General features: G+C 47.2%; 5 protein-coding genes across 11 annotated transcripts; 4 read left to right on the top strand and 1 right to left on the bottom strand.

Annotated features, from left to right (window-relative positions):
* Positions 1-2,614: 2,614 nt before the first annotated feature.
* Positions 2,615-6,688, top strand: LOC112890196 (protein PHOSPHATE STARVATION RESPONSE 3). 4 transcript variants are annotated; one of them, XM_025957074.1, is made up of 9 exons: positions 2,615-2,962; positions 3,291-3,413; positions 4,033-4,727; positions 4,847-5,060; positions 5,188-5,264; positions 5,359-5,398; positions 5,495-5,564; positions 5,650-5,719; positions 6,168-6,688. In XM_025957074.1, exons 3-9 carry the CDS (start codon positions 4,068-4,070, stop codon positions 6,453-6,455), a joined length of 1,419 nt encoding a protein of 472 aa, XP_025812859.1. In that variant the 5' UTR covers positions 2,615-2,962; positions 3,291-3,413; positions 4,033-4,067; the 3' UTR covers positions 6,456-6,688. The 4 variants fall into 4 exon arrangements, with proteins under 4 accessions (XP_025812859.1, XP_025812862.1, XP_025812860.1 ...); XM_025957077.1 differs by having other exon boundaries at positions 2,616-2,962; positions 3,328-3,413; XM_025957075.1 differs by having other exon boundaries at positions 2,616-2,962; positions 3,246-3,413.
* A 1,083-nt stretch (positions 6,689-7,771) lies between these two features.
* LOC112889302 lies at positions 7,772-12,173 on the top strand. The gene is made up of 6 exons (XM_025955863.1): positions 7,772-7,916; positions 7,995-8,189; positions 8,290-8,346; positions 8,439-8,513; positions 9,675-11,296; positions 11,508-12,173. Exons 5-6 carry the CDS (start codon positions 9,844-9,846, stop codon positions 11,792-11,794), a joined length of 1,740 nt encoding a protein of 579 aa, XP_025811648.1. The 5' UTR covers positions 7,772-7,916; positions 7,995-8,189; positions 8,290-8,346; positions 8,439-8,513; positions 9,675-9,843; the 3' UTR covers positions 11,795-12,173.
* An 842-nt stretch (positions 12,174-13,015) lies between these two features.
* Positions 13,016-16,469, top strand: LOC112889303. 2 transcript variants are annotated; one of them, XM_025955865.1, is made up of 10 exons: positions 13,016-13,205; positions 13,305-13,418; positions 13,512-13,694; positions 14,040-14,530; positions 14,773-14,872; positions 14,996-15,055; positions 15,221-15,313; positions 15,425-15,544; positions 15,689-16,050; positions 16,147-16,469. In XM_025955865.1, exons 1-9 carry the CDS (start codon positions 13,104-13,106, stop codon positions 16,007-16,009), a joined length of 1,584 nt encoding a protein of 527 aa, XP_025811650.1. In that variant the 5' UTR covers positions 13,016-13,103; the 3' UTR covers positions 16,010-16,050; positions 16,147-16,469. The 2 variants fall into 2 exon arrangements, with proteins under 2 accessions (XP_025811650.1, XP_025811649.1); XM_025955864.1 differs by having other exon boundaries at positions 13,305-13,694.
* Positions 15,722-17,835, bottom strand: LOC112889305. 3 transcript variants are annotated; one of them, XR_003228062.1, is made up of 4 exons: positions 17,201-17,835; positions 17,049-17,093; positions 16,773-16,965; positions 15,722-15,982 (listed from the first exon to the last, which is right to left on the bottom strand). XR_003228062.1 is itself a non-coding variant. In XM_025955869.1 (4 exons), the coding sequence occupies exons 1-4, from the start codon at positions 17,818-17,820 to the stop codon at positions 16,908-16,910; spliced, it is 627 nt and encodes a 208-aa protein (XP_025811654.1). In that variant the 5' UTR covers positions 17,821-17,835; the 3' UTR covers positions 16,505-16,907. The 3 variants fall into 3 exon arrangements, 2 of the variants coding, with proteins under 2 accessions (XP_025811654.1, XP_025811653.1); XM_025955869.1 differs by lacking the exon at positions 15,722-15,982 and having other exon boundaries at positions 16,505-16,965; positions 17,201-17,333; positions 17,430-17,835; XM_025955868.1 differs by lacking the exon at positions 15,722-15,982 and having other exon boundaries at positions 16,505-16,965.
* A 38-nt stretch (positions 17,836-17,873) lies between these two features.
* Positions 17,874-22,242, top strand: LOC112889304 (zinc finger CCCH domain-containing protein 46). Its single transcript, XM_025955867.1, has 11 exons — positions 17,874-18,217; positions 18,353-18,587; positions 18,701-18,786; positions 18,878-18,976; positions 19,063-19,156; positions 19,557-19,780; positions 19,918-20,030; positions 20,497-20,683; positions 21,042-21,105; positions 21,640-21,794; positions 21,885-22,242. The coding sequence occupies exons 1-10, from the start codon at positions 18,174-18,176 to the stop codon at positions 21,685-21,687; spliced, it is 1,194 nt and encodes a 397-aa protein (XP_025811652.1). The 5' UTR covers positions 17,874-18,173; the 3' UTR covers positions 21,688-21,794; positions 21,885-22,242.
* Positions 22,243-23,382: the final 1,140 nt, after the last annotated feature.

The raw sequence follows: 23,382 nt of genomic DNA, 5'->3' as shown, positions 1-23,382 counted from the left end.
TGGGTGCCCGCTGCCTAGCTTCCACGGGCAGGTCTGGATCGTCCGCCTCCGGCCGGGCCCGCCGCGCGAGCTCGACCACCGGGCCTGTGGTTGGCAGCGGCGACCCCTCCGTCTCTCGCTTGCAGTTGCAGTGGGTCGCCTTGCGCAGCTGAGGGCGATCGTGACGTGCCCGCGCGATATGCCGCCGCATACGGCATATTCCACCTCCCCTCCCGGCGTCCGGCGGACGGCGACGCCTGAAAAAGCCCTGACGTCGAGAGGAGATGGCGGCTGGCGGCCTCGACGACGACGACCGACGGACGAGATGCAAGCATTCACCTCACCAAAATGGCAGCTTGCGATGGGCGACCTGCTGGCCAGGTGAAAACGAGCAAGAACGGCCGGGTTTAACGGGAGGCGGCGATCTTAGCGCCATGTGCTCGTGTTTAGGACGATGCGGACAAGAGCGTGACAATTACGGCAGGTAAAGAGTGGGGAAAACAAGTAAGGGTGCCCGGTATGCACACATAGCCGACCTTAGACAAGATAGGTTGTTTTTTTTACAGCGTAGACGAACAAGGGAGACGGCCAGTCTTTATAGTATTAAATTTTATAACACATCATTAATTTTGCTGATATAGTGAGAAGAGAAAAGAAGTGAGTTTATGGGGCGAGAGAGGAGCTTCATCCCTATGAAATTCAGCTGGCACAATTATCTAATTTTCAGTCTTAGTAATTGTGCATTGAGATTGGCCTAAGGTCAGTCCCAATATAAATTTTATGGAGAATTTTATAGTATTAAATTTTATACCACATCATTAATTTTGCTGACACGGTGAGGAGAGAGGAGGGAGTTTTATAGAATAAGAGATGAGTTTCATCCATAAAACTTCGTTGACACAGCTATCTAATTCTCAATCTTAATAACCGTGCTATAAATAACTGACCTAATGCTACGATGCACGGCTTTGAGTGTTGATATGGCATCTCCCCAGAGGCAACCAAATCAAGAAGACAAGTCGGACACTAGTTTATGCTAATCTATCGTGACCAGATTTGGCCTTGCTCCCATGGCGAATGGGGGAAGTGCGCACTATTTTTTTTTCGTTTTCATGTCCATCAGAAAATTAAAGGCGAGGGCAAAACCGTCATTTGCAGCATTGTGACGAGCTACTTTGTCCTTTTATTGGATCTGCATCGGCCAATCCTAGGCCGAGGTTACAGGGAATCTATCACCAAATCAGTGGAGGCAGCCCTTTGCCTGCTTTCTTTTCTGTGAGCAAGTGGATCAATGATGTGATGGGGACAAAAAGTCCAATAAAAATGGAGCTAGCTTAGCTAGTGATGGATCGAGAGTGTGTGTGTATGAAGCTAACCCGTTTCTCAACCTCTCTGGGTATGAAGGGGTGTATGTGATCACTCACAAATCGCTACAAGTTCTAATATTTACTAAAAAAAGTAGGCATGATTGTAGTTGTCCTCTATACAAATATTGCTTGGAATCTTGGATCTTGATGAGTTCATGGTCCATGTTTTTTCTTTTGCACGGGCCCTTTTCTTTTGCTTGCACTCACCTCACCTTTTGTTTCATTTTCTTTCCTTGTGGAACTCACATTTTCCAATGGTGAGCCATCCTAGACCAACACAAACCTAGTACTTTTGATAGTGTTAGTCATATATGAACTGATTGGCCTATCTTATCCACTTCATTCTGCCTCCAAGTAGCAACTAACCATTGATTATTTGAAGGCAAATTTCGTGTCTCACGCACATATACACTACTAGACTAGTCACTAAACAAATTTGCCACCATGCTTAAGAAAACCTGACGATTCCTCAATGTGTCCATGTCTTGGCACGCCTGCCCCCTCGACTGCATCAGAGGCTGGGCAGATTCCGCCTCCCATTTCTTTATCATCCCTTTCTTAATCCAATGCTTATGTCAGGCACACTGCCGGTACTAGTTTTATCATGTCACTTAACGTGCTTTAAAGTATGCCCTTCATTTTCTAGAGGAAGAAATGAAGCTTTTCACACCATCTAATACAAGATGTTGTCGACCTCTGCATTTGCCCCTCTTAATGCAACAACAGTTCTCTTATGTGTCCTAAAACTTTTTGACACCGAAAACTCCTCATGATATGTGGGTTCAAACACTAAACAAATGACGAAATCTTGGCCCTTTTTTTTTCTTTTTGCCGCACCTGCAACAAAATGCACCTGCCATGTATCAGTATGGTTTTCATGGCAAACAAAGTGCTAACAGTATTTCTCTCAGCATGTAGTTCAAGGCAAATCCGCCCAACTTTGTGCTTACCACTCCTGGATTGTCGCACATGGTTTGCAATGTTAACAGCAAGTTGGCAAACATCATTTCAAGATGGCAACACAATGATTATAAAAAAAAAACAGAGCAAGACATGACTGATGAAAGCATTGACACATACCAACACTGAACCAGAAATGGGCTGGTTAGACCACAAACAAATTTGCCGCAAATGGTTCGTGAGCTTTTTGTGAACTTACCTTTCTTGCTTTCCGTCAGGGTTAAAAAAGAAACGAACTCGGGTGATGGAGAGAACAGATATGGACAAATTTCAGAAAATAATAAAAACAGATGGGGAAAAGAAGCTTGAGAAATGAAGAAGGGCTGCTGCACTGCACATTATTAACCCCCCTCGAGGACCAAAAGCAAGACAGCCAACCAACCGGGCAGGATGGAGCACACCAAGAAAGGGGGGGTAGCATAGTTGCCGGGCGCCAATGATTTGCAAGAAGAGGGATAGGATTTAGGCAGCTGGTAGGTAGGTTTCTCAGAGAGAGAGAGAGAGAGAGAGAGAGAGAGAGAGAGAGAGGAGCCAGATTGGGTCTCGGATAGGTCATAGGAGTCGAGAGTGGAGAGTGGCGGTGGAGTGAGAGAGATTGGCCGCTGCCAGATTCTGAATCTCCTATAATCCGTGCTCCCACCATCGCGGTGTCTCAGGTAAGACTTCATGTTTCAAAGACCCTTTTCAATCTGCATTTCGTCGCCTCCTGGGATCAGCCTGGCTTTCTAGGAGTACGATTTTTGCTAGATTTAACCGTTTCTTTTGGGCTGGTCTTAATGCTTTTTAGGCGCAAATAAACTCCATTCTTGATTCCCCGTTCTACCATCTTTGGTTGATGCGCTTCGTACGCCCTTTGCCAAATTCTCCGTTCTTTATCACCTTAGAGCTCACCTCTTTTTATTGCTTTCATGGGGGAGGGAACAATTTGAGGTCTTTCAGGGATTAGTCTCGGTGTTGTGTGTCATTCCAACCGCTGTCTGCCAGGTTTTTTCTCCCTCCCTCTGATGCTGCACCTCGACAGAGTATGGGCATGACATAGTTTGCTGCCGGTCAGACAGAGACATGGTGGCATTCTCTCGCCTAGCAAGAAGGAAAATTTTGAACAAAGTGCGTGGAATATCTTATCTGATCTTTTCAGTGCTAAATTATGTTCCTTTTCTTTATTGGTTTTGAGAAAATTGAGAAACATTTGGTTACTTGGTTCGAAGATGAGAATCTGACCGTCGTCAGAGAATCAGGACAGGGGTTTGTCTTTTTCAGAACGAAATAATTTCCATAAACTGTGTGGATATCGTACCAAGCCTTTTCTAATGGATGTGCTTGTTTGCATTTATATGTCAAAGAAATCTACTGTTACGTCCACCAGGTGTTTTCATGCAAGTACTGTTAGCACTTGGAAGTTATCATTGGTTATCTAAATTGGGAGAAATAGAGAATGAATTCTTTGTGTTCAGACAGTCCTGTTTGTAATTTTCTTAATATTATTGTTTATATTATGAACTACATGCTAAGTATTGATTTGTCACACAACAATCTCTTTACAATCAACAATTTTCATGTACAGGCCTGTAGCCCATCAAGTCAGTAATTCTATGTGTTCATAAACAAGCTTCATCTATTTTTAATTTTCTTAATATTATTGTTTGTATTATAAATTAGATGCTTATTTAAGTATTGAATTTGTCCGCAGAACAATCTCCTGACAGTCAACAATTTTCTTGTACAGGCCAGCCTATCAAGTCAGTAGTCAGCAGAGGCAAAATGAGCTCCCAGAGTGTTGCTATTGGGGAGCAAATTATTGCTCCTAACCAAATAGTACACGCCTGCACATCCACACAAACTTCAGTTCATAAGCTGTTTGATGCTAAATTGGACCACGGGCTCTTGATAGATGACACTTTGTCATCCACAAGTCAATCATCAAACATCAAGACTGAATTGATCCGGACATCAAGCTTGTCAAGGAGCCTATCAGTTAACCTTCAGAAAAGAAGCCCTGAATCTGATCTAGAAAGCCCGCTGTCTCACATTTCACACCCCAAATTTTCTGACCCAATATTGTCAAACTCGTCGACGTTCTGCACAAGCTTATTTTCTTCGTCTTCAAAAAACACAGATCCATGCCGGCAAATTGGCACTTTACCTTTCCTGCCTCACCCTCCTAAGTGTGAGCAGCAGGTTTCAGCTCGGCAGTCATCGAGCTCCTCTCTTCTCTTAAATGGTGATACTGGCAATGCTTTAGATGAAGCTGGAAAGTCAGATGATCTGAAAGATTTTCTCACTCTTTCTGGAGATGCTTCTGATGGGAGCTTCCATGGAGAAAACAATACCTTGGCTTTTGATGAACAGATGGAATTTCAGTTTCTGTCTGAGCAGCTGGGAATTGCCATCACTGACAATGAGGAGAGTCCTCATTTAGATGTAAGTGAAGTGTGTCCCTTACTGAAAGTCTAAAACCTGCTGCAGCACTCCAGACTCCAGAGCCTCCTTTTCAGTTTCTAGATTTTTCTTAGATTATTTCTCTGACACAATGTTTTTAGGACATATACGGCACACCACCACAACTGTCATCGCTTCCAGTTTCATCTTGCTCCAACCAGAGTAAACAGAATCTAGGGTCACCAGTTAAAGTCCAGCTTAGCTCATCTCGGTCTTCTTCTGACTCTGCAACAACTAACAAGTCAAGATTGAGGTGGACACTTGAGCTTCATGAGCGTTTTGTGGAGGCTGTGAACAAGCTTGAAGGACCTGAAAGTAAGCTGGTCATTTTGCTTTATCTCCCACTTGTTTTCAAGTTGTCTGTATTTACTCTCCCACATGTTTCAAGTTCTATATTTGACAGCCCATCCTTGATGAATGGTTTACTTTCATATCTCTACAGAAGCAACTCCTAAGGCTGTGCTGAAACTAATGAAGGTAGAGGGCCTAACAATTTATCATGTAAAGAGTCATCTGCAGGTACAAGTATACTCTTTCTTTCCACTAAAAATCAAATCTTATCCCTTCTCTGTTATCGTTGCAACTTACATTTTCCCCTACACTTGTCATGTAGAAATATCGGCTTGCGAAATATCTTCCTGAGCCTAAAGAAGGTAAGCTAAAATTAACTGTAGTGGGTGCTCATTGCGTACTTCTATATATTTGTAGTTTTTCTGGAAAAAAATGTCATCTATGCTTACTCTGTGTAGACAAGAAGGCTTCCTCTGAGGATAAGAAAGCACAATTGGGTAGCAGCAGCAGTGATTCCAGCAAAACTAAGTGAGCCCTCTAATCGCTTAAGCAGGGAACATGCGTATAAGCATCACAATCTTAGAATCTTACATTTCTTTCCCTGATTTTTTAGGAATTTACAAGTGGCAGAAGCTCTAAGGATGCAAATGGATGTTCAGAAACAGCTTCACGAACAATTAGAGGTGGGTACCAGAAGATCCAGATTTTAGAGTGCAGGCTATGTTATCACATCCATGTTGCACGAGTACCACTGTTAGATCATATGCTTGATTAAATAAATTTATCCAAATTCATACTAGGAATCAGTCTGGGTTTCAGTTCTGATCAGCATGTCCTGATATATTGGCCACTTGTATTCTGTTCGTCAGCCATCACTATCCATCCTTGAACCGGCCAACTTATGTACATCAGTGGGTACATACAAAGAACTAATTGTCACAGTGAGTTTGACCGTAATAATTAAAATTTAATAGTTGGAATCGAATATATTGCAGGTACTCTGTACTTCTGGTTTAATATATATCTCTACTGTCATGCAATATCTGAAATAGTCATGAAGCATGTAGTACACTGACAGAAAACTCGATGATCGGATATTTCCAGAACTGATAATTTGAATTTCGCCATCAGGTGCAAAGGCAGTTGCAGCTACGGATAGAGGAACATGCAAGGTACTTGCAGAAAATACTGGAAGAGCAGCAGAAGGCTGGCAACTTGTCGCTGAAAGCGCCAACCAAAGCACAAGCAGAGTCACCTGAGACGACTTCAAAGGAGAGAAGCGAATCTGAGGGAGGAACCACTTCACCGCGGGCATCCAAGAACAGAAACCCGGACGTAGACGCAGAATGCAAGTCGCCTGTAGGGAGCAAGAGAACAAAGGTTCAGGTCGATCCTGAGAGAGAGGCCCCGTGTTCATAGCCGTGCGGCCGAGGCCAGTGACTCTGAATGTCTGGCCCCCGTTCTGTTTTCTTTCAGGAGCCACTTGCTACTGCTTGTAACTTGCACATAACCTTAGTATCTGTAGTTACCTGTTGATATCTTGGCATGAATTGTGGAATGATGTTTGGTAGGACTTCAGGTCTTAGCCATTGGATCATATAGCTCGACTTTTGAATGGATAATGGAAGTTAATGTAACTAGGGAAGTGTGTAGCATGACTGCTTGGAGCGGGACGCGAGTTCTAAGATGTAGGTTTAGGATTGTCATCGGAACATTTTCCTGCCTTTTCTGTTCCTTAGTCCGAAGAGAGAAAAAAGATACACTCCATTTGAGTTCCTTGGCGTTACCTGATCGCTGGGGCATTCGTGATCATGGTAGATCTGCCGGGTGGCAGATGGCAATAGCCGTACGAGTAGTGGCCCACTGGTCATGGAGACGGAGTACTTGCTAGCAGGGGCGGATCCAAAGGGGGTGGGGGTGCAGGGGGGCTCGAGCCGCCCTACCACCCCAATTTTCATGGAAGCTTCCAAAGTCCTACAAATTTTGAGGAGGAAGAGAAAGAAAAAAGAGGAGAGAGGAGGAAGAAGGACCTCCTAGTCTTCAATTCCGGCTCCGCCATACCTTGCTAGTTGCTAGAGTTGGCGGACGAGTCTAGATAGTTAGGGGTACTTGAGACAACAAGTGATGAAGTGAATAAGTATTTATTATCATTGTGACGGTCAAGAGCATAATTGTTATTAAGATAGATACCAAATTGAATAAGTATTGCAACCGCTATATTCTGGCGGTAGCCTCTATATTGAACATCTAAAAAAGAAATATAAAGTGGAATGGTCAGGTAGCCAATATATACGCTTGTTGGTGCTAGAAAAACATGGTCAAAGAATGGTTTTGCTTGGTATTTTATACCACCCTTTTCCATCGATGCCATGGCGACGTTGGAACGAGGAGATCAGCCACGACGGGCGATGCGATGCAAGCTGCTGCTCCTCTCGTGGCTGTCCGTGGCCAGGGATTTGGCGATGTTGCTGACCTCGCCGTCGCCGTCGCCGCCGGCCGGCGCTTCGTTTCCCCGCCACGGCCTCGTCTGCCAGGGGTCCACAACATGCCGGTCAACAGTCAACAGCGGTCCAACGTTGACAAGGCTGGACCAACGCTCAGGCTGGCCGTCCGATCTCGTTTGACGCGGCGGATTCGGCCCCCCGAGGTCCACTGCTAGGGTATAAATGCCGTGGAAACCTAGGACAGGAGGGCCCCCCGGATCTCGCCGTCGCCGACCAGGACGCTCCTGTCTCCGTCGTTCCCCTCTTCCTGTCGGCGTGAGATCCTCCACCGGGCCGCTCTCTCGCTCCCGGTTCCACCGCGTCCATCTCAGCCGCCGCTCCTGATCGGCTCGGAGAGCCATCGGAGTGGAGGATCGGTTTCTCGCTGGTTGGGAAGGTAGTTCTATGCTCGAGTGGATTCGATTTCCATTGTGTTGTTGCCTATCGAGTGCTAATCCTTCTTCACTCTTCTCAGTGAACTACGGATTTGTCTGCGTGTTGGCCTCCTGCCCGGTCCGTGTGTCCTGGGTCGATTGGGCTCTTCTTCTGTTGGTAACGAAGCCGCTCTCTCGCTTGCCGATCACCGCGGCCGCCTCAGCCTTGCTACCGATCGGTTCAGTGGAGCGGAGATCGATCGGGTGGTGGATAGGTTTTGTCGCTTGTTGGGAAGGTAATTCCTTGCTTGCTGTGCTCGAGTGGATTCAGTTTCCCTGGTGTCGTCGCCTATCAAGCATTGCTACCAAATGCTGATCTTTCTTTCCTGTGTTCAGTGAACTGCGGAGTTATCTCAGCGTGGCGGTGGATTGGTTTCTTCGCTTGCTGGAAAGGTAGTTCCTGCTTGCTATGCTCGGGTGGTTGTGGATTCAATTTCCCTTGTGGTGTTGCCTATCAAGTGCTAATCTTTCTTTCTTCGGCTCAGGAACTGCGGATTTGACTCGGCGTGGTGGCCTCTTGACCGAACCGTGTATCCTGAGTCGATCGAGTTCTTCTTCAGGTAAGGAAACCCTAGCTTGCTCCAACTGAATTTTCTAAGCGCGGCTTTTGTTTTTGGTGTATGTTTCATTATCTGCGAGAAATCAAGTCCATTTCTTTCATTCTCTTGGTACTGTTAGTCGCGGGTTCATTTGCTGCAGCGGCATGCTGATTAGTCCAGCCAACCATGCATCCAATGGTCTAAGTCAGTTCTTCAAAATTCAAATCATGGCGAGAGTGTCCAGTCCATGGAATCTCAGTCAATCACATAGTGGTGGTGGGCTGGTGTCTTTCTGTATGCAAGGTTTAGGCGTCGAAGGAGTGGGCATGGTTGAATTCCTATGCAGCCATGGGAATGGAGACCGGAGAAAGTGATAGGATAGGGAAACCTTGGACGTGGGAAATTCTTTGCCGCCTCCTGTCAACTTCAATGAATTTTAGTTGTTTGTTCTCACCTCCACATGGCGGGTATTAAAAGCCAAAACTTCACGTGCGCGTCCCTGCACTTCACCTATGGGAACCCATGAGGGACCATGCTGTGTATAAAACAAAAGTTCGTTTTGTCCCTTATGTTTATGTATAGCTAAGGAGTACAGAGTGCGGTGGCAGCCTTTTAAAGTATTTTATGCCAATCAGAGCATGGTCATGTGGCTCAGTTTCTTAATTTAAAAGCATAATGGTGGCTTTTTAAAAAGATTTTGTGCCAGTTAGAGCATGGTCACATGGCTTGTTGTCTTAGTTTTAAGAACATGCATACAAGGAAGTGTTTTCTCTGGATCCATGCATGTTTACAAAGAGCATGGACGTGTCAAGCACATGACTAGCTACACCGAATAGCGTTGCTATTTTATTCATTGTGTGTCCCTCAAGATTTGAATATGCTAAATGCAGATAGCAGCCTAATTTGCATTGATCTACAGTATTTAGTCTTATGGACCTTTGAGCGGGAAATAGTATAACCATTCATTCTAATAATTGTCGATAGGTTTTTGCGATGTACTTCAGCATTATTTTTGTGCTTTTCCTTCTTTAAACTTCTGAAGATTAATTTATGCTGTTCTGACTTTCCGATCTTTTGGGTATGCACAAAAATAGAAACGTATTGCTATGCTCGAGTGAATCTTGATTCAATGTCCCTTGTGTTGTTGCCTATCAAGTGCTAATCCTTCTCCCCTCTGTTCAGGGAACTGCGGATTTATCTCAAGAGTGGTGGTGGATTGGTTTCTTCGCTTGTTGGAGAGGTAGTTCCTTGCTTGCTATATTATGGGACAGAGGGAGTACTACAAAGGAGAAGGGGCTTCGTCTTTGTGAAGTGCTTCTATCAAGTTCACACATAATTTGAACACAATTTGATGCAGCCCATGGCAACCACAAGGACAAATGCAAATGGTGTTTATTTGGTTGAAAGTTCTTCTAGGAAGGAATTCTGTGTTCTGAGTAGGCAAGCAGAACTATCATCATCATCATCAGGCCAGAAAATAAACTCATGCAACCGCTATGAGGACAAGTCTGTGTCGCATAGGCAGGAATCTGAATCCTCCATGGCAGCAAGTGATAACATTGATTCTCTAGTGGCGAATTCAATCGGCAGGCTCATCTTTGAGGCTGGACTTGAGCCTGATTTTGTTCACTTACCATCTTATAATGGTGTGATTGATTTGCTCACCCGTGGAGTTCGGATTGCGATGCCTTCTTATAAATATATTCTTCAGGTGCAACTAAGTGAAGTTCAGCAGCGTGAAAGGGTTTTGAGGCAACACTGGGAAAAAAGTGGGTGCAGTGTAATATTGGATAGCTGGAAAAGCTCATGTGGGAAAAAGTTCGTAAGTGTTTTTGTGCATTGCAGAGAAGGCATGCTGTTCCTCAGATCCATGGACATATCTAAAATATTCGATGATGTTGATGAGCTTGCAGCAATGGTTTGCCATGTGATTGAAGATATTGGTGTGTGCAGCATCGTTCAGATTATCATAAATGATGTATCGCCGCATATGCAAGCTGCAGAGCATGCTGTCTTAAAGAAATATGAGCAGTCATTCATATTTGCGGTATGTGCCGATCATTGCATCAATCTTCTGCTTGAGAATATAGCAGCACTTGATAATGTGAAAGATGTCCTAATGAAGGCAAGGGATATCACTAGGTTTTTTTATGGCCATGCACTGCCAATGGAACTGAAAAGGCTGTATATTGGGGATGCTGAGATCATAAGTAATTCTAACCTGAAATTTGTGGCTGTGTTTGACACACTTGAAAAGCTAGTGTTTCAGAGGGATAATCTGGTGGAGATGTTTAGCTCGGCAGACTGGGTTTCCTCTGATCTGGCTTCTACAAGTCTGCCCATGCATATCTGTGAGGTAGTACAGACGGATGATGCATTCTGGAGTGCTGCTGCCAACATTTTGAAGGTGACAGGCCCACTTATCAGAGTTTTATATAAACTGGAAGGTGATAAGTGTCCAGTGAGTGTCCTGTATGATGCCATGGATAGCGCAAAAGAAGACATCAAACTGAATCTTGGTGATGAGCATGGCAGTTACTGGCTGATGATTGATCACATCTGGGATGATTACTTGCATTCCCCAGTCCATGCTGCTGGCTATTTTCTCAATCCAACTATTTTTTACACCGATCGATTCCGCAATGATGCTGAGATCAGCAGTGGCATCACGACCTGCATTCTACGAGTATCCAAGAGTCATTATGATGCATTGCTCACTGCTGAACAAATGGATGTCTATCTGAGGAAGTCGGGTCCGTTTGATTCTGATTCAGCCATTGAGGAAGCTGAGGGAACACCTCAAGGTAAATGCTAGTCTTCATTTCCTGTGCGAACATATTACATTGGTAGGATGTATTGTGTGCACACACACCGGTGGGGCGCGCGCCCACACACTGCACACTCCTTTCTTGCTGGTATAATGCATCACACGCACACACTCACTACTTGTCGGAACAGTCACTCTATCTCCACCAGTTAAAGTACATCCTTACCTTCGTTTGTTTGGAATTGCAGATCTCTGGTGGGTGAAGCATGGGTCTGGCACGCCGGCGCTGCAGTCCTTTGCGAGCTTGATCCTAGGGCAGACGTGCTTCGGCACTTCCAGGTACAACCTGGACAAGAGCTTGTCCGAGAGGCTGCACACCGAGAAGAGGGCCTACACCGAGCAGGAGAGGTTCCGCAGCATGGAGTACATCTACTACAACCTCCGGCTCGCCAACTCGGTGCCGCGCGTGGCCGGCCCTCCCGCGGACCAACATAGTAAGCTCACTACCCAGCTGGGCGATTGGGTCTCAGCGTAGCACACCCCAATGGTGGCGCTCACCGGTGCGGTGACTGGTGACTCTTGTAGCATTTGTGTCTGTCTGTCTGTCTGTCTGTACATACCAGGTAGGCTCTGCTTTTGGGCGGCACGGGCTCGCCTGCTTCAATGCTGTCCAGTGCTGCGTGTCGCTCTGTCGCCTGCGGCGCGGCCTGCTTCAGCTCCCTGCTCCCCCATTACTCTCGCCGGAACGAATTGAATTTGGGCTGTGCCGGCGCCGGCATGGCAGCGGGCAGTGGCATGGTGCCGGAGCCTGCGCCCGTGCATGAGTGGAGCGGTTGCATTTGGTGCTCCCCAACCACCCCGTGGCAGCTTGTGCTTCCACTGTCTCATGCTGTGTCCATGGCTCCTGGAGCCTGATGGTGATTGATTTTCTTTAATCAGGTGTGTTCAAGTTTGAACTCGGCTGTGGATCCGTGACGGGCAGGCAGCACAGGCTTCCCTGAACCTGATCCGATCCTTGGGCTCCGTAACGGCGTCGGGCGGCGTGCAGGGGCGGTAGAAGGCTGGCGAGCACTAGCTGCGGTTCGCAGTAAACAACACGGAAAGCCGCGGCGGCGGCGGAGTAAAAGAAGAAAGCGTAGCAAGGCAACAAGCGGGCGCGGGACAAGGGAGGCGTCTCGGGCCCGGCGGCGTCCCAGCCTTTTGCTCCTTCCCCTGCTGCTCCGGCGAGCTCGGGCTGGACTCTTCTTGTTGCGGTCAAGCACGGGCGCGTTGGCGCGCGGATCGCGCCGCCATGCCGCTCGCACCCGCGTAAAAACAAACGCTGTTCTAGGCGGCTCCTGGGGTCGGAGCGGCCGGTCCGTGGAACATACGACGAGACCGTGCCCAAACTGGAAGATGACGCCAGGCGAACCGTGCTCTCTTTGGTTGGGGTCCTGGTCGTGCCGGACGCGACGCGCGGAGCCCAGGAGCGGCAGGTGGCTCGGTTGGTTGGGTTGGGTGTTGCCCTCGCATGCGCACTCCGTCTTGTCGCGCTCGCTCGCACCGCACCACCACCGCCTCGAGTGGCGAGTTCGGCCACCCACTCCACGCCACCGTCGCCACGGCCACGCGGCCTAGCCACCACGTAGCGTAGCTGCCCGGTCGCCGCCTCGGCCAATAAGCGACCGTGCATTTCAAATTTTGAAGACCAGGCGGTCAAACCAGAAGATCTCCTGCTGCCGCCGCTCTCGCCTCTCTCTCCACGCCGAAAGCGCGGACCCGGCAGCTGCCCTCACACCTCTCGCCGTTCCTATCCCGGAGGAGCGAACCGCCGAGGGAGAGAGGGGAACGCCGTCGGGCCGGCCATGCCGCTGCCGCTGGCCAGGGCGAGGAGGGGGTTCTCCCCGCAGCCGCCGGCCCGCCCCTCCTCGTCTCCTTCCTCGTGCAGGTTGCAGCTCGAGCAGGATGTGAGTGCCCCTTCGTCGTGCCCCCCACTCTCTCCATCTGCAGCGACCGGCCGGGCATTCGTTATCGTTCACGCCTGACATGGGAACCCTGGTGCGCAGGTGCAGGAGCTGCAGAAGGCTCTGCGGGAGGAGACGGCGCTGCACTCCGTGCTCGAGGGCGCGCTCGAGCGCGCCGCCGTCACCCTCGCCGACATGGCCTACCTCCCCACCAACGTACGCACGCGCGCCGCGGCGCGGTTGCTGATTCCCCGCCATGGTGTACGGGTGCTGACGCTACATGTCTCCTCACTCCCGCTGTCTCTGCAGGCGCAGGAGCTGATCTCCAACATCTGCATCCTGGAGACCGCGGTCACGAAGCTGGAGGAGGAGATGGTCTCCCTGCATTTCCAGCTCATCCAGGAGAGGAACGAGAGGAGGCTCGTTGAGTACCGCCTCAAGCAGCTGCCGCCGTCGGCTTGCTCCTGCCACTCTGGGAAACTCGAACCGGAGGTACGGATTTCTGTGCTCCGTATGATTCTTGCTTAATTATAAGATTCTTTTAGGATTACAGATATAGTAGAATCATAATCGAGTCTGATTTTGCTGAATCGATTTGCTTACTGTGCATTGTCACTGAAGTCATTTCTTCCATAATCTTTTTTGCAATCCAAAACCTGCAGTATGGTTCTAGAATAGTCCTGCAAAATAGCTTTACCTCCCATTCTGACCTCTATGCACCATTTCCTTACTAAATTATTAAGGAGCTCTGTGTTGGGTATACATGAAGTCGATATAGAGCTCACTGTTTTATCTTTGTTGGCTTGGCACTCAACCGTTTATTCATGTTGCTAACAGGATGCCACAGGTGAAAAATGTAATCAGGGAGAGAAGGTTTATCCTCGTGCTGTCCTGCATGAACAAGTTATGAAGTTACAGAGACAGATCTCTGTTAAAAGCTTAGTGAATCCTAATCAGCTTTCAGAGGACATCGTCCGCTGCATGAGGAACATTTTTATTTCCTTATCAGATTCCTGCAGAGACTCCTCAGGGAATTCCTCCATGGAGAATCAGCAGTCTGTTCCATCTCCCAGCGGAAACTATTCAATTTCTGCATTCTGGTCTCTCTCGGAACCATCTTCCATATCTTCTTGGGTACAGAGCCCTCAAGTTGATTTGAACTACAACAATAATTTATTAGCTTCAGAGACCGTTTTTGACCCTTACAAAGCTCGCGACAAGCTTAGCTGGGCTGACATAGGAACCTACAGTGCAGCGGCTGAAGTTTCATGGATGTCAGTTGGGAAAAAGCAACTTGAATATGCTGCAGAGTCACTTCGCAAATTCAGGTAGTGTGTCAAACAATCTTTGTAATACCCTCACCTTACTTATTTGTTATTAACTGAAACAATGACAACCGGTGCACCTAATCATACTATAATTCACTGGCTTTAGCTCTACGATTCAGTACATTGTCTCTTTAGTACTACATGACCTTTTATTTCAATGCCATTAAAGATGAACGCCTGTTTCTTCATTCATGGTATTTTGGTTAATCCAACAGTACTAATGATTGCCTATAAGAGTGCAGGTTGTTCATTGAGCAGTTAGCAGAAATAAACCCTGTTCACCTCAATGATGATGCAAGGCTGGCATTTTGGATCAACCTATACAACGCGTTAATGATGCACGTAAGTGATTTTGCAAACTCTAATTCTAATGGTAGTTGAATGTGGGAGAATATTTCTTTTTTCGTCAATGGGCGGGAGAATATTTCATTCTGAACATTAGTGACTTTTTGTCACTGTTCACAGGCTTATCTTGCTTATGGTGTTCCACGGAGTGACATGAAACTGTTTTCACTGATGCAAAAGGTTTGCTAAAAAAACTTATTATTGTACATTAATTTGTTGATATGTTAGCTGATACTTCAAGTAAATAGGATGTCAGCAATTCAAAATTTCCATTTTTCTGACGCATGTTGTCTAACATGCTTTTCTTTCTGGATAATCATATTTTTATATTTGTTTAACCTCTAGGCCGCATATACAATTGGGGGGCAATCATTCAGTGCTGCATTTATTGAATATGTGATTCTGAAGACGAAACCACCAAGTCATAGGCCACAGATGGTATGTCACTTACTCAAACCTTGCTGGGCATATAAATCCAGTGCTGGTTAATTTCATTACCTTCTTCTAATCAACGCAAACTGTTCATAGTTATTTCTATCTTTTGTCAAGGCCCTGCTTCTTGCCCTTCAGAAGATGAAGGTACCTGAGGAGCAGAAAAAATTCTGCATTGAGGCACCTGAGCCACTTTTGACATTTGCTCTCAGCTGTGGAATGTATTCTTCTCCTGCAGTAAGCTCAGATTCCTTCTTTGGCTTCCTTCATGGCTTCATCTAACACCGAGCACTCTTTTTTTTTTCCCTTTTTGACAAAGGTCTTCATGATTATTTCTAGTGCAGAGATTTTATGGTTGATAAGGACTAATTGTCATTGTAGGTGAAGATATACACAGCAGATAATGTGAGGGAAGAACTTCAAGATGCACAGCGTGATTTCATTAGAGCATCAGCAGGAGTAAGTCGAAAAGGGAAGCTTCTGGTCCCTAAGATGCTACACTGTTTTGCCCGTGGTTTTGTTGATGACAGCAGCTTCCCTATTTGGATATCGCATTTTCTACCTCAGCAGCAAGCTACATTTGTTGATCACTGTGTGTCTCAAAGGCGGCAAAGTCTCCTGGGCACCCGTACTTTTGGCATCATTCCATTTGATTCTCGGTTCCGGTACCTCTTCCTGCCAGATACAGGATCGTTAAATTAACTTCCAGCAATATCCAGATCGTTGCCCAGATAACCTAATTGGTAAACTATACTAGACTTTGGTGTTTATTTTTTCTAAGATGCAACATAAAGCATTTTTGGTTTCCTTCTGCTGATGTATTTGCATTTTTCCAACAGCCTAACAGCCAACAGAACATAAGCAGTCCACATCTACTGTACAAGGCTCCAAGCGCTGTTAGACAGTTGAAACAAGAGAGTATCTGTCTTTGGAATTGCAAGTATATCTAGGAAACAAAGTTTATATCCGTGGATCATGGAAGTATCGACTTCGAGAAAACAGAGCCCACTGGTTGAGATCTGTGTCACTGGAAGTCAGATGTATATCTTCAGAATGTCTTAATAGTTTCCTCTGCTTCGACACCCTGTCGAGTTTCCTCAAAAATCTGTACATATCTTCTCTTCCAAACAAAATTAAATTCATCGTGGTGCTGTTTACCAAATATATCTGTTTTTATCATTGATCTGACAACATGTATATCCACATGCATTGTGCACGAAGAACTCATTATCATGTAGGAGCTAGAATGTAAAATTAGACAATTCCAATCCTTGGAGAATTTAATCTCTATATATACCCTCTATCGCACTGGGAGCTACCAAAATTACTATACTGCAACCCTGCTAGTTTCATTGGAACTGCAACTTCTGGGAGCAATCCTAGCGGATTTGCTCAGGTTGTTGCAAACTATTCCAGCTACCAGTACCAAGTACCCCTGAATCCCATGTGTTAGTGTTTACCTTACCTTTAACGCCTCTGAAATGCTGCATTTAGAGACCTGGCAGAAGAACTTGGTTTCTATCCAGCCTGCAGCCATGACAGTTGCTTCAGTAACCCCGTACACATTTACAAATTGCTCTGTTACTCTGTCACGAACGGCTCAGGGTCCATCCTTCCCATCCTTGATGCGATTGCAGATATCTGAGCATTCTATCAGGCTAATGAACAACAAACTGATCAGAGTTCTAACTCGCTTTGATCAGAGGTAGTTATCTTTGAAAGAACAGGGAGCTGCAGTTACCAGTACTGCCGGGTCCGGAACCCGTCCTTGAACACCACGAGTGGCCTGCGCACGGCGAAACAATCAGAAACCATCAACAAAGCAGCTGGATGAATTGTCAGGAACCGTGGCTCCTTGCAGCTTATAAGAGTTGAGCAGCCGGTGTCGGTTACCTCCTGACGTTGAGGGGGCCCTCGCCGGGCGCGCCGCCGCCGCCGCGGATGCAGGTGCCGACGCACTTGGTCGTGCACTGGAGCGCCTTGGCCGACCTGGGGTGCTTGATCCGCTCCGCCTTCCCGTCGCCCCCTGCCCAGCTCGGGACGCCCTCGTCAGTGACCCTGGCCACAGTGGCCATGCGTGCTGTGCTGCTAAGTGGAAGCACGTGTCGTGCTGGAGACGCACCGGAGAGCGTGGGCGGGATGTTGGAGAAGGTGTCCGGCTGCGGAGCCGGCGTCGAGAGGATGGCCGCGAGCGCCACCGCAAGCACGGCCTGCGCCGGCGACGTCATCCCTCCAGCGGGCGGCTCTCCGGCGACGGCAGGACGCGCCGTGGCCTCGCGGAATCCAGGCAGAGCTGTGGGCTGTGGCCTCCGGTCAGCCACCCGGCCTCGCTGCCGTGGCAGATACAGCGAGGCGATACGCGCGACCAGTGGCTGCGAGCCTCCTGCGAAGGAGAGGAAGATACGATGGGCCCACATGCTCCTCATTTTTTTGAGATGCGGGCCCACCTGCTCCTCTGCTGGGCCGGCTCTTAATTGGGCCTGAAAACTAGCCCAGCTCCCGGCCTCCGGCATCGCAGGCCGAGGCCCAGATACAGAGACTCCGATCACTATGGCTTCGGCCCGCTCACCCTCTCATGTCCGTCGTCGTGCCCGGTCTGCCTGGACTCCGGCCGGCTTCTCCCCCAGTCCGGCGGCTCCGTCCGCCCGCGTGCCCCGCCGCCGAGGAAGGAAAGCTGGGAGGTCCCTACTGCTGTTCAAATTTCGCCAGGCCAACTCCGTGTGTTGCATCCACGCAAATTCCGTGGCGGTGGCGGGAAGGAGCAGGCGCTTGCAGTCGAACGCGGCGGCGAGCGGGGACGAAACCCTAGAGCCGAGCTCCAGCACGGCTCCGCTCGCGGGTCGGTTCCCCCTATCCGTTCCCGGCGATGAACCGGCGGCAGGAGCTCTGCAGGAACTTCCAGCGCGGCAGGTACGGGATCTCCGTTGCCCCGGCATGTGATTGGTTCCGACTGGTTACTTAGCTCGATTGCATTGCTCGCTCTGAATTCCCGTAGCTCGAATGGGGATCACCTTGTGATTGTAACGCTCGTTCTGGATGGTGCAGCTGCAAATACGGAGCGCAGTGCAGATTCGTGCACGCGTCCTCTCAGCAGCAACAGCAGCAGCAACATGCGAAGCCCAACCCGTTTGGGTTCGGCTCCGCGAGCCGGCCACAGCAGCAGCAGTTGTTCGGTTCGCAGTTCCAGCAGCAGCAGCAGCAGCAGCAGAAGCCCAACCCTTTTGGATTCGGGGTGCAAGGTGCAGCTGGGCAGTCCAGAAACGCTCCTGGCCCGGCGAAGGTTTGTCTTTCTAACAGGAAATGGAATCTATTTCTGTTATTCGCCCTCAGTTGTAGGATTCAGCATGTGCAATGGGTCTTCTTGTGTGTGCCTGATGGATTTTGTCAAACCAGCCATTTCAAAATAAGTGGGTAAGGGACCCGTCAGCTGCTCCAACAAAGCAACCAGAATTGGCGCAGGCACCAGCAGCAGCCCACACGTGAGTCTGCGATGCTAAATTGATGTACTTTTGATCCTACTTGATTTCTTGTTGTTATGGTGAGTCACTAACTTCGCGAGTTGTTTGCCAGATCCTGTGCAGATCCCGAGTCCTGCAGACAACAGATTGCTGACGATTTTAAGAATGAAACTCCACTCTGGAAGCTTACATGTTATGCTCACCTCAGAAGGTAAATATACTCATTGTGCTTCAACCAGTGCCCTCTGCTTTCCCCCAATGTATTTGTACTCATCCTTTTATATTTTTTGCATTTAGTGGCCCTTGTGACATCAAGGGGGATATTAGCTTCGAGGAGCTGAGAGCTAAAGCATATGAGGAAAGCCGACAAGGGAATCCTCTGCAGTCAATAGTAACTCACTAGCACTCTCAACTCGTTACTAAAATTTCGTGATTGGAATTTTGCAGTTTGAAGTATGTATCTTGCACTTGAAGTATGTGATAAAACATTACTTGTAAGCTCATCCTCTGCAACATTATACCGAGATATCAAAAGTGGCATGAAAAAATATATACCTATCAGAATTGTTTGAAACTATCTGTACTGATTCTCTATTGTGAGGCATGTAAAAACTACCTGTGTGGACAACATGACCTGTACTTAGCAGAAAACTGCAACCTGGGGTCTTGAGCACTTTTAGCAAGGCAGTGCTATTTACGTTAGTTTCACTTACATGTTTTGGTCAACATAAATCTGATCGTTTGCTGGATTTACAACAATAGTCTCTCATTCATTGGTTTTGTTTCTTCAGATCGAGGGTGAGAGGAATCTGCAAAATGCAAAGGTGATGGAGTTTACTAATTTCCTGAACAATCCACGTGTATCAGTATCACAAACTACAAGCTTTCCAACTGTGGCTTCCTTCCCTGAAGTGAAGAATAACTCACCATTTGGGGTTCCTCAAACTAATGGACCACCAGTGTTTAGTAGTTTCAGTCAAGTTGGATCAGCAAATAACTTTGGACCTGGGCCCAGGTAATATTTGCATGATCATCTTAGAGGATAAGCACTCAAAATGATCTACTGGCATTATTATGCATTATTATGCATATGATCAGTCTGTTTTTCTTGTGTGCACTTGGGTATTAATTTCGAGGAGCTATCTCATGCAGAACTGCACCAGGAGTCCCAACCAATAGTCTCTTCGGTCAATCTAGCCAGGCAAGCCATCCAGCATTTCCTGCACCTACTTTTGGACGTTCTGATATGAAATTTGGAGTTTCAGGTATCATTTTTGACTAACCCATGCAATTACACTGTTACTTCTTTATTCAACCTACTAGTAGGTTGCTCGATTAATTTGTGAGCAACAGTTTGTATGATTATGTCTATTGATGTCTAGATGGTCTTCAACTATTCTGATTCTTGACTCTGTTAATTTTTTGGCATACAGTGATAAAGAACTTAACCATCTTGTAAATTGCTAATGTATATGTCTATGTTTGGAGATGATCCTGTGTCCATTAGAAACCCCAGACCTGTAATTTAGACTGCTTTAGGATTATAATTGGACTCAACAGGAGCTATCTTGGACTCTGGACACTAGTATGGGTTCAGAATCTCATAAAATCCTACTAGCCACTCACTGTTGAACAGTTCTGCATATCCCTTTCATTTCTTTTATTTTCTTAATTTAGGAATAGATTCTGCCTATTATTTTGGTTGCAATTTGAACTTATAGGATTTTACAGGTTCACAACAGCCATCTGGGAGTTTGCAAGGCTCAAGCATGTCCAGTGCTGGCAATTTCCCAAAGCCTCCTGCAGGCTACCAGCAGTCTGCCTCCTCTAGCCATCACAGAGACATTGATAGGCAGTCACAAGATTTACTTAGTGGGATCATAGCTCCTACAAGTGCCGTAAACCAAGCTCCTGTTGAGTAAGTTCTTCAATAAGATGTACACAATATACTGAACTTGATAGCATGTGCACAATATACTGACCTTGAGTATATGCTGTTTTTTTATGAGAAAAAACGAACATAGTTCCTTTTAGACTGTCTAATGAACGTGTATCAAAACTTCCTGAATACTTTACTACTTGTGTAGATTTAATGGGGAAAGCACTATGCTCCTTCCTTGCAACAAAATTTTTAAAACTAACTGATCAGACTTGAATGTTCAGAAACATTATTCTATATATGTTTGCTTTTGTTGATTTTGGTTAGTTAACTTTGAAATTATTATATGCAGCATTGTGAATTTATTGTTGCTTATCTCTATTTTCTCATCCAACAGGGAGAATAAAAATGAAAATCAGGATGATAGTATCTGGTTGAAGGAAAAATGGTCAATTGGAGAGGTGTGAAATACTTTCCTCATGAGCCATCCTGATTGTTTTGTTTCAAAGAAATTGTTTGCCTGCAGACATTACTACTCCTGATATAGCACAATCATGTGTTTTACAAATGACCACCCATTTAGTTGACAATCATTCACATGCTATTGCATGCGATGTACATTTGTGTCTGATGTGCAATTACCTCTAGCATTTGAATCAGGCTGTTAGTAACTTCTTGGTTGTATCTTCCTAACTTGTTGCATCTAGTTTCTTTCCTTGTTGAGAACAGTACGGTGTACATTTCTCATGTTTGATTCTTTGGCTATTTTTCTAAATTTGAACTGTTGTGAGACTTATGTTTTAGGACATAAATTCCTGTCAGTAACGATTAGGTAATTAACCCATGTTGCTGTTTTACTCAACTGCCACCCATAATTAGTCCTACTTATATTGAGTATTGATGGGAACCTGGTTATCTATCTTGTGCTACATTTTTATTGCATATGCGATTATAATTTAGTTGTGCAGATATTTGATTCACATGCTGGTTTTCAGATTCCGCTGGGCGAACCACCACAGAGGCACATCAGTCATGTGTTTTAGGAACTCAAAAGTATTCTGTGTTGCGGGGCCGCTATCAAGTCAGCTTCATTGTCCCCTTATATGCTGTCGAGATGCCATCAATCGGTTAATTTTTTTTCTCCTCCAAGGTAAATGCTCTCTGCTTTGCTCTGTTTAACCTGAAAACAAACTCCTAATTTGTCAAATCATGTTCATTCCATGATTCAACTGTGTTGCAGCTTCGGATTGGAATTCTACAGCAAACTGGAGGAGGTCAAATGTACATGAACATGAAAGGCTGATGGCAGTGTAAAACCTTTGCTGTGTCTGGCTGGCATCATATACTCTATATTATAGTGTTTCATTCCCATTGCCATGTGCTCCGCCAAGTCTTATCTAGACATCTAGGGGCTAAGCAGTTTTGTGTTCTGGAACTGATGAAACTAGTTCTGATTGCTCCATTCATCAGTTCCGGGGTAGTGAGTTGCCTGCAGTGCCTTTTGAATCACCTGGACCGCGCCTCGTCCGTTTCATGTGCATTTGGGCTGGGCCTTTAACAAAGAAACCGGGCCGTCACTTCTTGGGGGGTAGTTGCCAGTCCTCGAGCACACTGGTTTGAGGCCCGCTGGGTCTATCTTCTGCATGGAGAAAAGAAAAAAAAAGGGATCACTGATCGATCCACTGCCTTCACAGCTGCGTTTCACCTCCACGTTGCACCTCTGGCACGTGGGCCCGCACCTCCTAGTCTCTCTGAAAGTAACTAGCAGATACGCCAAACTGTGGCCAGAAGATGGGCCCAGGCCATGGCAGAAGGTTAATTGCTTTATCCGGCCGTATTGGCACCACATATTGAATGCACCGAAAATGAAGATCCCACAGCACAAAAGCACAAGCTGACACGACGACGTTCCCTTGCCCCTCCGAGCAGGTTCCACTACAGTCTCTGCCTCGCTCGCTCTCCCCAAAAAGGAAGGGAAAAAAAACACGAGGACTGTTATTCACGCGTGACACGTCACGGTTACAGGCGAGCTACCGACGCTGCAGTGTCGGCGGCCGTTGACCCGGGCGGCGGCGCCCCGCGCGCGCGGTAACGGTAAGTGGTGGTGGGAGGTCGAGCGGAGAAGCTTCCATCCAAAATTCCAAAATGTTTTGAACGAGCCCTCCTCCTCCTCGGAGTCCGGCCGCAGGTGCGCGTCGTGCCCGGCTGCGTTGAGATTCACGAGCGCACGCGGGCGCGGTGCACATTACAAAGCCCCCGCCATTAACTATTAGTTCAGAGAGCACTGTATTTTAGTGGAGTGTTCCTGGTGATGATCAGGCTCAGGGTTCGTGGAAGGAAAAACGCCGCCGGTTTCCGAAATCTGAACTTCTGATTGGCGATCAAGCTCTACCCCGTATCCATTCACGGAGCAGCAGGCTTTTTATGTTCAAGAAAGAATCTAGTGCCAATGGAGCAGCTCGTACAGAGTGGCACCATCGAATTCAGATGCCGCCGATCGATCGTTGCGAGCACAGAGAATGCCCGTGATTGCCCGCCCAGCCATCTCACCGGCACGGCGACCTCACCGCGGCCGCCACCTTCCCAACGCCAAAAGGACACGAGCCCGCCCGCGCCGATCCGTTCGTCTCGTCCCGGGGCCGAAACGGCAGCGCAGACGCCACGCGGCCGTCCCGTCCGGCACCGCCCCGCCGTGCCGCGCCCGGCCCACGCCTCCGCGTTAACCCTCGGCCATGTGA

This window comes from Panicum hallii, chromosome 4, assembly GCF_002211085.1.
Source record: "Panicum hallii strain FIL2 chromosome 4, PHallii_v3.1, whole genome shotgun sequence".
Taxonomy (NCBI): domain Eukaryota; kingdom Viridiplantae; phylum Streptophyta; class Magnoliopsida; order Poales; family Poaceae; genus Panicum; species Panicum hallii.
This window is presented reverse-complemented; position numbering and strand designations above follow the sequence as displayed.

Bases quoted from the DNA above. Each gene is read 5' to 3' on its own strand.
- LOC112889303 (XM_025955864.1), top strand. From the start codon at position 13,104: ATGCCGCTGCCGCTGGCCAGGGCGAGGAGGGGGTTCTCCCCGCAGCCG. The intron at 14,531-14,772 runs GTAGTGTGTCAA...ATAAGAGTGCAG, and splicing joins GAGTCACTTCGCAAATTCAG to GTTGTTCATTGAGCAGTTAG. The intron at 15,056-15,220 runs GTTTGCTAAAAA...TTTAACCTCTAG, and splicing joins TGTTTTCACTGATGCAAAAG to GCCGCATATACAATTGGGGG.
- LOC112889305 (XM_025955868.1), bottom strand. From the start codon at position 17,820: ATGCCGGAGGCCGGGAGCTGGGCTAGTTTTCAGGCCCAATTAAGAGCC. The intron at 17,094-17,200 runs GTAACCGACACC...CGCCGTGCGCAG, and splicing joins GGCCCCCTCAACGTCAGGAG to GCCACTCGTGGTGTTCAAGG. The intron at 16,966-17,048 runs GTAACTGCAGCT...GTTGTTCATTAG, and splicing joins TTCCGGACCCGGCAGTACTG to CCTGATAGAATGCTCAGATA.
- LOC112890196 (XM_025957074.1), top strand. From the start codon at position 4,068: ATGAGCTCCCAGAGTGTTGCTATTGGGGAGCAAATTATTGCTCCTAAC. The intron at 5,061-5,187 runs GTAAGCTGGTCA...ATATCTCTACAG, and splicing joins CAAGCTTGAAGGACCTGAAA to AAGCAACTCCTAAGGCTGTG. The intron at 5,399-5,494 runs GTAAGCTAAAAT...TACTCTGTGTAG, and splicing joins TCTTCCTGAGCCTAAAGAAG to ACAAGAAGGCTTCCTCTGAG.
- LOC112889302 (XM_025955863.1), top strand. From the start codon at position 9,844: ATGCAGCCCATGGCAACCACAAGGACAAATGCAAATGGTGTTTATTTG. The intron at 11,297-11,507 runs GTAAATGCTAGT...TTGGAATTGCAG, and splicing joins AGCTGAGGGAACACCTCAAG to ATCTCTGGTGGGTGAAGCAT.
- LOC112889304 (XM_025955867.1), top strand. From the start codon at position 18,174: ATGAACCGGCGGCAGGAGCTCTGCAGGAACTTCCAGCGCGGCAG. The intron at 18,588-18,700 runs GTTTGTCTTTCT...TTGTCAAACCAG, and splicing joins ACGCTCCTGGCCCGGCGAAG to CCATTTCAAAATAAGTGGGT. The intron at 20,684-21,041 runs GTAAGTTCTTCA...CTCATCCAACAG, and splicing joins GTAAACCAAGCTCCTGTTGA to GGAGAATAAAAATGAAAATC.